Source organism: Desmodus rotundus, chromosome 9, assembly GCF_022682495.2.
Source record: "Desmodus rotundus isolate HL8 chromosome 9, HLdesRot8A.1, whole genome shotgun sequence".
NCBI classification, from domain to species: Eukaryota; Metazoa; Chordata; class Mammalia; order Chiroptera; family Phyllostomidae; genus Desmodus; species Desmodus rotundus.
The window spans coordinates 82,938,822-82,949,668 of NC_071395.1; the positions used below are offsets into that span (position 1 = coordinate 82,938,822).

General features: G+C 50.8%; 1 protein-coding gene across 1 annotated transcript; it reads right to left on the minus strand.

The window, feature by feature from the left end:
* Positions 1 to 424: 424 nt before the first annotated feature.
* Positions 425 to 5,771, minus strand: LOC112308674 (acid-sensing ion channel 2). Its single transcript, XM_053911265.1, has 2 exons — positions 5,024 to 5,771; positions 425 to 436 (listed from the first exon to the last, which is right to left on the minus strand). The coding sequence occupies exons 1-2, from the start codon at positions 5,576 to 5,578 to the stop codon at positions 425 to 427; spliced, it is 567 nt and encodes a 188-aa protein (XP_053767240.1). The 5' UTR covers positions 5,579 to 5,771.
* Positions 5,772 to 10,847: the final 5,076 nt, after the last annotated feature.

Consider the following 10,847-nt stretch of genomic DNA (forward strand, 5'->3'; position numbering starts at 1 on the left):
AAAGTCCCCTTTAGCCTAAACACTTCATGATTCTATTGCAAGGAAAAGCATAACAACTGCTCTAACCGAGGAATAAGCCAAAATGCTATTTGGGAGACAGAGAAGGAAGAGATTAGTTTAGATTATGGTCACGGGGAGACAGACCGGCAATAGTTTCCTGGAGAAGGCTACGGCAACACTAGAGCTGGATTTTAAAAGATGAGTAGGATTTAAATAAATAGACATGGGGAGAGAGGTACAAAAGGTAAAAAAAATAAAAGAAGTAAAGTAAAGAAGAAAGGCCCATGAGCAAAGAATTCTGGGTCAGTTCGGGAAACAGCAAGTAACTATTTCACCGATAAGCCTTTACGGGGGACTTACATCCTTATATTTGCCATGATGTTTGCAGAGAATGTGTTCGGTGAGACAAGACTCCTGCTCTCGACTAGCCCGCCATCTGGAGGGGATGGGAAATGGGCTGTGAGCTCTCTGATGGCAAGAATCTGGTCTGTCTGTATCAATGCTGCAGAGCACGTGCTCTACCTCATTGGCAAGGGAGTGGAGGTGCGTGCATTGACACGACACTGTTACGAAAGCCGTGTATCTGGTCCATGGGTCACTCAGCTCCCATCAGGCGTCGGGCATGAGTTTCCTGGGTTGGGTTTAGGAACACTGGCTGGAACACGGAAGCCAAGATGGTGGGTAAGGAGAGGACGTTTAGGCAGCAGGACTGATGTGAATGAAAAGTACTGGGCGAAGTGAGAGTTTAACATATTAGGAAAATCACAAATCCCACAAACACAGAAGATGCACGTGCTCTGAAGCTGTTGCTGAGTCACAGCATGGAAGAGTGGGAAGAGCACTAGATTGGAGTGAAGAGAGCCAGAGTCAGGCACAGGCTTGGTCAGGATTCCTGTGGGACCCTAAGCAAAGCAGGGGGCCTGCCCTGTAGTTGGCTTCTACCACGCAATAGAACTTGACACACTTATCCTCCCTGGATGAGTACCACAACTCTAAGTGGTAGCTATTATTTCTCCTGTTTTAGAAGTGGGGAAAGTGAAGTTAAGAAACTTGCCCAAGATTACAGAGCAAATACAGGGCACCATTGTAATTCCAGCTCATATCTGCCCAAAGTTCACATTTTTTACACACACAGCTCCTCATGTAATAAGAAGTAATTTCAAGTTAGTTATGGACTCACCAGCCATGTGCAAAAATACCCAACACACGTGCTTCCTAAACCTTTCTTCCACGTCTCTACAATGCTATGCGACGTTGATTAAAAAAATATCCATCGAAGTGCCTCTAACAAGATCTCAGTGGAGAAATCCTTCTTTCAATAAGAAAAATGCTTTTCCTAATAAATCTCAATTTTAAAGTACAAATATACACAACTATAGAAATAAGGTTAAACATGCCAACTGATGAATCATTTGCATTCCTAAACGTGAAGGCAGGTGAATCCCAAAGTGTCAGCCGAAAGCAACACAAAACAGTCGTGAGCTAGTCACAAACAGTGGGGACGCCACCTGTCAGCACTGCTTAGCTCCTGAGCTCAGCTGTGACCTCTGTGCTAAGAAACCCCATCTCAATAAGACTGGACTTTATCCCAGGCTCCAAAAATATAAAAAGCATCAGTTGCCTCTCCCTTCCTGGTTTATGCTGAAAGCATTACTCACCAACGGATCCTATGGTGGGCTGCAAACAGGGCAAGTAGGTTGGAAAATAACCTCTTACTAATATTGATAATGACCTGTCTTATATCTGCATAAATGAACCTTTGCATATATTGCCTTGGATGATTCATCCTTCCAACAACCCTGTGAGCTAGAAAATCATGTATTACTGTCCTATGTCACAGGGCCTAGAGAGAGTGTAAATTATAACCAGGAAATAGGCTAGAAAAAGATGGAGGTGGGATTGTCTTCCTGCTCCTAATCTTAACCTCAGATCATCCAATGTGGCCAGAGAACCCCCCTCCCCCAACCCAACCCTCTTAGCCTACTCCACCTCCTTCCATTCTGGGTCAGTGGGGGAATCTCCACTGCATGGACACTAAGGAATCAAAGCCCTCTTCTGCTTTCCTGGGAAGGAAAAGTGTGCACCTAACTGAAGTCAGATGGTCTCAGATTCGGGCTAACCTGCCTGAGATGAAGCACACCTGTGTACACGGCAGTTGGAATTCCACACCTGGCTTCCTGGAGATGTTTAACCTCCACAAAGTCTTTCTGCTAAAATCATGGCTCGTTCACAAATTAAAGAGTATTACGCACTTCATTGCACACCAGCTAAGAACTTGGAATAAGAAAGCTTATGTGAAAGTATCAGCCCTGGAGATGGCATTAGGTATGCTTCATCGGAAAAACAAACAAACAGGAAAAGTAATCCACCTGTGACAGCCCCTCCCCTATACTTACCTTCTCTAATAAGTCAGCCACAGTACTTAGAGACAGAAGCCATCCAGCTTAGTAAATAAGTCAAGTGGAGAGGGATGTTCAGCAAAGGGAATGAAAGAGAGGCCAGTGAACCCACTTCTCCAACAACTACCTGCAAGGCTCTCTGCTCCCTTCTGGAGTGGGAGCCCAAGAATAAGCATGCCTATCCCCCAGGCCAAAGAGGACAGGAAGACAAGGCGGAATGGGAAGGTTTACCCCTCACTGCAAAGTCTTGGAACAAACTTGGCATCATGTTCCCTCTTGCAGAGGCTCAATATCGCTGCTCACGGTGATCAATGAGTGGAAAAGACAAGCCGCCCATGTGAGGTCTCCTCCAGGTTTCCTGAAGTGTGTGCCCTTTTTGACCCTCCCTCAACAACTTGAAGATACAGCCCTGAAGCTCATGCCCTTTTCAGTCCTGGAGGAGTTCAGACACTGAGGGTCAGTCCCAAAAGGGACTTGGTGAGGATGGCAGACAATGACATTTCACTTACTGAGTAATAAACCTTATCCACAGGCAACTTCACTACTTGAGAGGCATTGTGGAGAGGTCAAGGCTCAGGTAAGGCTATAAAAGCTGATCTTTAGCCTCTTGGGACCCCAGCAACTCAAATAATGGGCCAAATGCAGCCCGAGGTCAAAGAACCTTTACTTTGAATTGGAACTTGGTCATGAATTGAGAGGAAGCCATTGATTGAACATGTGGTTATGAGAATGCTTGAGAACTCTGTCCAGGGTCTGCCACTGACCGTAGTATCTCTCTGTGCCACCCTCTCTCTGCTATCTGTGTTCCATGTGGTTGGGCAGACAGAGGAACAGCTGAGTGCATTTCAAGCTGCATGGTGCAGTGGTGAAGCTGAGCGTTGCTACGGCACTAGAAAGAATGGGCTGGAATACAGGGATGGTTGCAGCCTCCAGAATGAGGCATTTTTCCCATCTGTCCCCAAGCCAACTAATACATCATTTGTGCGTGACGTGTTTTAGGATCCTGTTTGCTTTATTTAGAATGGCTTTCAGTACTACTGGTCCCGTCTCCCAGCTCAGACTCACTTCTTTAGTACACACTACTACTGATTTTGCTGTGTTCCCCCCCACCACTATGTTTGAAGCAGATACTACAAAACAACTCCACCAGGAAACAGAGCTCTAAAGGATGTGAGAGGCTGTGCCCCCCGGCACTCTGAGCTTTTCCAGAATCACAGACAGCCACCAGCAAACATAGAGGCTGTGGGCAGAAACTGGTTGTAGCATTTTTTTAAAATTCAGACCAAGATGCTGGTAAGCAGTGAATCTGAGAGCAGAGGGAGAATGGGTGCACCATAGGAAATGTAGGGTATGTCTTCATTAGGCAGAGGGCTCCAAACTAGTGCTGATGACAGTCTTTTTGCAACTGCTGAACCTGCCATCCCGAAGTTACAATTACAGTTTGGCCCAAGGTTCTGAGACTCCAAAGCTCTCGATTTTCCCTAAGGCAGCAACAGGAGAAGCAGCCACACTGGGGCTTCTGGAGGGTCCCACAGACCCTGATGCCCCAGACTTGCCTAGAAGCAAGGAGTTGTCTGCAGCTGCAGTCTGACCTGTTATGCCAAGTTATGCCTAGCAACCCACTAACTGGGCACACAGAGGACCCTAGCAGCAACACCTCCCCTCCTTTCTCTCTTTGCCCCTCCAGGAAGCCCCAGCCTGAATGTGAGCCACATCCCCTCAGCTCTGCCTCTTTACTCACCTCCACACTCCTTCTCCAGGCTTCCCCATCCCACAGCTGCTCACCCCTCCCCACACCACTCCTCTTGCATCCACATTGTTAAGTGGTTGTACATACAGCAAACTGAGCCTTTCGGTTTCAAGCTGGAGCTCTCAGACAAGCCAGCCTGGACCCCTTCAACCTCACAGCCATGTCACTGACCATCCTACACACAGGCCTCCGCCTGGACCCTCCTCTTTGACCGAAGCAGCCTGCACATCTCTTTGCTTCTGATCTTCCACAAGGCCAGTGGAGACCCAGGGTCCCCAGCCTCTCCTCTCCCCACACGGAGCTCAGAATCCACACAAGAAAAGGAAGCAAAGAGCCTTCCACACCTTTGCAGCATCATCTGCTCCAGCAAGATCCCAAAGCCACTGGAACCATAAAGGCTGCCCAGGGCCCCACACCCCCTTCTCCGGCAGGTTTTAGCTCCAGCCCAGCCCACAGGATGCAGTGCCTGATAGCACTTCCGAGCAGAGAGAGAGAAAAAAATGCCACCTCGTCAATGACAAGCTGTTCCAATCACACAGCTCAGACACCAAATGCCCTGGACAACAGACAAATCAGGCCTCCTCCCTCTGGTGGGGAGGAGGCCAAATCAGCACATCTGGAGAAGTGAACCCCACGGCAAGCTCCCTTCTCACTACCCCCCCATTTGAGTGGACAACAGTGCCCTCTCCCAGCAGGCACACTTCTCCAATCAGTTCCAACAGCTCTGGCCAACTACCCTCTTGGCCTTCAACTGAGGCACAACTCTCTCTCCTGCTCCAAAGTACAGGGAGACCCCAAACCAAGCAGGAGACCACCAACACAGCACTTCTCAACAGGACCAAGCACAAGAGTAAGCTGAAAACCAAGCACTCACTGTGGTGAAGTCCTGGTGGCCGCACTCCTGCCCTTTGAACTTGCAGTAGAGCATCATATCCTTCAGGTCATGGCCCACACGATGCAGGAACTCCAGCATGCTGAACTGCTTGGGTTTGTAGTGTTTGAAGTTGGCCTTCTGCCGCAGGGCCTCCAGCACTGTGGGGTCAGCCAGGTGTGGATCCGGGATCTGCAGGTTGACATCGAGCAGGGCCAGCAGCTCCCCAGCATGGTACAGGTCATTGGTGGTAAGCCTGGAAAACCGGAAGCCATTGAGGTTGCAAAGGGTCACAGCTGGGAAGACCAGGCTTTGGGCCACCACCTCGTCCACCTTGGTGACATGCTGGTAGGAGAAGTAGTAGGACACCCTCTCCGAACTCTCCACCAGCAGCAGGCCCAGGGAGCCCACAAAGGCCACAGCCCAAAGCACACGCCGGATGGTCAGCGGCCCATACACGAAGATGTGGCGGATGCCGTGGAGGGTGGAGGTGTTGGCAAAGATCTGGAGGCTAGAGGGCTGCAGGCTGCCCTCGCTGGGGCTCTCCTTGAGGTCCATGGGGACCCTGTGCAGTTCGGCAACTGGCTTCAGGCTGATCAGATTTCGGAGAAGGGTTCCCAGTCCTCGAGCTCAGCTTAAACCTTGACGTCCAAGGCAGAGAACCCAAGGCGAGCTTCAGGCCAGGCGCGGTGAGTTTATCCTGAGAGCCCCGCCGCAAGCTGACAGGGGTGAGTGTTTATATAAAACCCATTCAAACTCTAGCTCCTGATTTTTTCCAGGCGATAAGGAGGGCTGGTTTTATTTAGGGAGACACCAAGGTGATGTGGAAGAGATGTGGGTGGGAAGGGAGAGCTTAGCCAATGGAAATAAAGTCCTCCCCCCTACACACGCCACTAGAGACAAGATTAAAAGCGAGAGCGAGGGAGAAAATGCTTCAAACAAGTCGCTGAGCAGCTCGGAGCCTGTTAACCAGTGCATAATGCCCCGTGTTAACCATCCCGGGGACGTCAGGGCGGCCACGCTGATGCACTGCGGGCGGGCAGCGCAGGGCCGAGCCTTCAGAGCCGCCACTGCCGCCGCTGCCACTCCGGTCCTCTCCCCCGCACTGTTTTGGACTCCGGATTCCGTTTCTCGCTGCCGGCCTCCGTCCCTCTTCTTCTCCTCCTCCAGGCCCCCTTTTTTGGGCAAAATTCCAAACGCCGGTGGACGTGGCTAGCTCCTCGGAGAGGAAACAGCGCGCGTCCGCGGAGAGGCGAGGACTGACCAGGAGGCTACGGGCAGGGGGCTCGGACAGGGACTCGTCTCTCCCCGCCTCCCGGAAGAAAAGCAAGACCCCGAGCGTGCGGAGCGAGCTGGCCTCTCTCACCCCTCCTCCACCAGGCTGCTGGGGGGAAGGGCGCCGCGGGGAGGGTGGGGGCTAGGTCTGGTGGGGGCTGGGGACCCGGCGAAAGTTTCTTCGTAGCCTTTTTTTTTGCAGGGAGCTAATGTGGGGGGAGGGCTTCTCCCTGAAGGTGGAAAACCAGCGCTGGAGTGAGGACGTGACACCCCGCCCCCACGATGGCAGAAAGACACTTGATAAACTCCCAGGAGCCAGGTATGCGGGTGCAAGCAGCATTCCTTTGCACCAGTGTCTGCTCCCAGGCCAGGCTTAGCCTGGGGTTTCCAGAGGGGAGGTGGTGGAAAGGGGGGAAGGAAAGGCGCAGTTTAAAACCACAGGACCTCTGCTGCCGGCGGGAGGGGGACATGCCAGGGAGCAGGAGCCCCTCTTGGAACAGGAAAGCCAGGCGCCCCTCGGAGGCCCAGAGAAAGAGCAACAAGTAGCCCCCACCCCGGCGGAGCCGGCAGGAGATTCTAGTTGAAAATGAAAAGCAGCCCGGGTTCCAGCTAGGGCTGGCTGCATTCCCTGTGGGTGTGTGTGCCTGCGTTTGTATGTGCACGTGTGTGTATTCTGCCCCAGAATATGCCAGATGGAAGCACAGCTGGAGCCATAGGTGGGAGCAAAGGATTGAGCTCCCAGCCATCTACCTACCTCTTTTTTTCCCTGAAAATCCACTGGATATCAGCCCCTGCTAGCAGGTGGGTGTGGCTTGGCAGGGCCAGAAATCAAATGACTGGAACCTAATAGAATCAGTGATGCTAAATCTTTCTCAGGAGTTAAGGAACAGAAAGTTGCAGTGGCCAACCCAATGCACACTGCCTCGCTGGGGCAAAGTGACAGGGAGGAGCCTTTTGGAGCTGACCCGGTGTCCCCAGGGCATGCCAAGCTTCAATATCGCTCCTTAGAACATGGTGGGGAAGGAGGCAGCTTAGGGAATGTCCCTCCTGGTAGGTATCTACTCTGAAATATTTTTCTATACCATCTGCCCTCTTGCTAAACCAGGTCCAGCCTGAGAACAGTGTCCGGATGTACTCTGAGGCAACATGTGACATTAAGTCAGTGGTTTATTGATCTGGGCGCTCAAAAGCAGAAACAGTAAACACCAATGACAGAGGCTAGTCAGCCTCATGTATGAGCCATCCCAGAGGTCCCAGACTCTGCCTGTAGGGCTGCCTAGAGGGGGCACAAAGGTTTCAAAATGGGTGCAAAAACTAAGAGTCTGTTACATGTAAGGACCTGTGTGAGTGCGCCTTATCATCTCCCTTAACCCTCACATCCATCTTGACAGGTGTGTGTTGTTAGTCCTCATCTACAGATGAGAAACAGGTTCACAGAAGGAAATGCCCTGACCGCGTTACAAGCTAGTACGTGCCAGAGCTGGGACTTGAACTCAGAGGCACGTTTGCCTTTAAAACATAGCTTCAAAAAGCAGATCCAAACCGTTCCTTCCCAAATGTAGGAAGGGGGCAAGCATTTCTACCCCACTTTCCCCGCTACACACACAACTGCCTGCCAGAATCTTCAAAGGTCATATAGCGGCTTTAACCGGGCTCAGTCCTCCAGATGGTCTCAATAGCACCTTGCTCTCCCAAGGCTGTGACCTGGAGGCAGCTGCTAGAGTAGGGAAGGCAAGTGGCATGTATATTTTAAGGACATGGGAAAGGGAGAGGAGCCTCTGGTTGCCCGGGCCAGTTCTCAGGCCAACGGACAGACACATCCAATGGGTGACCTCCTCCAACCCTCCGTCCCCCATGACAGCTCTGACAATCTCACACGACCTCCTCTTCTGCAGTCTGTGCCCAGGGGGTTTCAATGGCATGGAGATGGCTCATTTTCCACAGCTGTCTGGCTGCACTGGAGGCAGAATCCACAGCACCAGTGTAGGCACGTTAAAGAGAAAATACTAATTAAGATAATGATTCCCAAAATAAGTAACCATTTCTCCAGAGAGAGCCCCGAGATCCGAACCACTGGCTCGTTAAGTCCCCCAGGTTGGGTGGCAGATCACAAGGGCTTTCACTTGTGTCCTCACGTGACCTACTAATGATAACAGTAACCATCTCCTCAGGTACAAATCACAACATCTGTGTGGGTGATGGCACAGGTGCCTCCTTGCCAGGCAGTAACAATGTCCAAGGCCATCCTGTTTCGGAGGATAGCTTTTCTCAGAGACATCTCAGCGTTCAGTAAAGACGGGCTTTGCCAGCTGTCATTTAAGGCTTGCTCCATAAATTCAGTCAGGGCTACTATGTGTGTTATAATGTCCCCCAGGCCAATAGAGGGGAAAAGACAGCGGCCAAATGATTGCACCGGTGGGAAAAAGAAGTGCCCACCCGGCCTTGAGAAGAGGGAGGTTGGCGGCTTTAGGAACTTGACCTGGCTGTACACACCATACATATTGCCAGGGCGGCAGCACTGTCAGGTGTGAGAACAGGGCCCGGGGTTAGGAGATGTGTGACCAGTACCCTCACTTTCTCCCCTCTTTTAATGGTGTGGGTTCCATTCTAAGTACAATGCATTTCAACAGGTCCAGTTTGCAACATGACAGTGGGATCCCAGTGGAGATTGAGTAGCTCCCTCACCCAGGGGTACCAAGTAACTCACCCATGCTGGTGGATGTCCCATTGCAAATTCTAGTAGATAATGGCTCTCTCGGGTGTGGTGGGTGGTGTTCTCAGCAACACAGCATGTTGACCCACGGTGAGAGTTGGGGCAATGGCTGTTTCCCACAACTGCTATACCTTTGCGGCGCTGGGTGTCTCGGTAAGGGTCCCCAGGCCAGCATATGAGGCAACAGGCTCTAGTGGTTGATCAAACGTTTTAAGCCTAGTACAGTACTTGAGTCCACCCCATCAGCCATTGGAGCCAACGTGAATCCACAATTTGGGGGTGTGGTAAAGGAGGAAACTTAAGCACCAACAAGTTGATTGTGATACATCACACCTGTGGAACAGCTCAATTATGAAACAGCACAACTGTGGAATGGCTAGGCAGTGAAGCAGCCCTCAGGCGGAGCCCCTCTTAGGCTGGATGGCGAAGGGTCTCTCCTCAGCTCTTCTCTGCTCAGGTCTGCCCATTCCAATCCACAGACACCTTCCCTGAAAACAGAAAGTGCACTCCCTAAGCCAACAGGGAGCTGACTTATGTAGCAAGAAATCCCTGCCCCTGATTCCTGATTGGTCTCCCCTCATGCAAATGAGGACTCCAAAGCTTTACAGGTCCAAAAAGCACTGCGCTGATTGGTTGGAGTGGAGCCACTCTAATTGGTCAGTGAAAATGAGGATATGGTGACAGCTCTGATTGGATGAGGAAAGTCTCAGTCCTATTGGTTGAAATGCAATTCCAAGAACTCCTTTATAAGGGTTGGTTCAGAGGCCAGGAAGACAGTGCAGACTAAAGCATGGTTCCCGTGAGAGATCTGTTTGAAATTGGCTGCTAGGCTCTATTTTTAAATTTCAGCCCAGTGAGCCTCCAGGAGTCTTTCTTGGTAGGTATCTTCTTTCTCAGGTTCTACCTGGCCAAAGTGGTTTTACCTGTGAGTTATTTAGTCTATTGCTTTAATATTCCATTTTCTCCTTTACACTCACCATGCTGCCTACAGGTTTTAGGGGAGAGGGAACCTCCATTCAATGTCATTTTCTTTTGCCCAGTCTTGTACACTATGACCTTTGAAATGTGACCCCTAATCACTGTCTATTCAACTTGGGTATCCACAGATGGTACTCAGCCTCTCTGACCCTGTAATGGTGATAGGCTGGTTTGCACAGCAGCAGGGGAAAGCTTAGGTTAGGCCAGATGCAGTGGCCACACAAACCAAGGCATATTTAGAACCCTAAATATCACCTGAAGGGACCAGGCCCATGTAATCAATTTGCTAATCTTTCACAGCTGGGAACTCCAGTGGATGGCCCCAAACTCCTTTGCCGTGGGCATTGTTTAGAACACTCGGGATCTGTTTTTAGTGCATTAAACAAGTCACTGTATTTCAAGGGCACTCTGGCACCTTTGGCAATATGCCATCCCACCCACGCCCTACAGTGGGCAGTCTTTCTATGTACTCAATCTGCTGTACCTCCCAAAGGGTCAGTTGCTAGGGCTCAGAGCTGGGCTTCCTGATGGCCACTGGGTATCAGAGCATTATGATCCAGAACACGGAAGACAATGACAACTGCCTCTGGCTCTTGCAGGCAAACACAAACGTCTTTCCACCTATCCTGACTTTCCCAGGGCTTATTCATGGTCATCCACGCCTTGGCTTCCCATTGTCCGAGCCATAGGTTAATCTCTTTAGAACAGCCCAACGGTCAGTGCAAAGGGTTAATGTCCAGGGCTCATGAGTGATCACTAGCTAAACCTCTCTGCGTTCAGCCCACTGGTTTATTCTTGCTTCCAGGTATCTGTTTACCAGATGTCAGTGGGAAGTTCCCCTCCTCTCTCTCTACAGGCCAC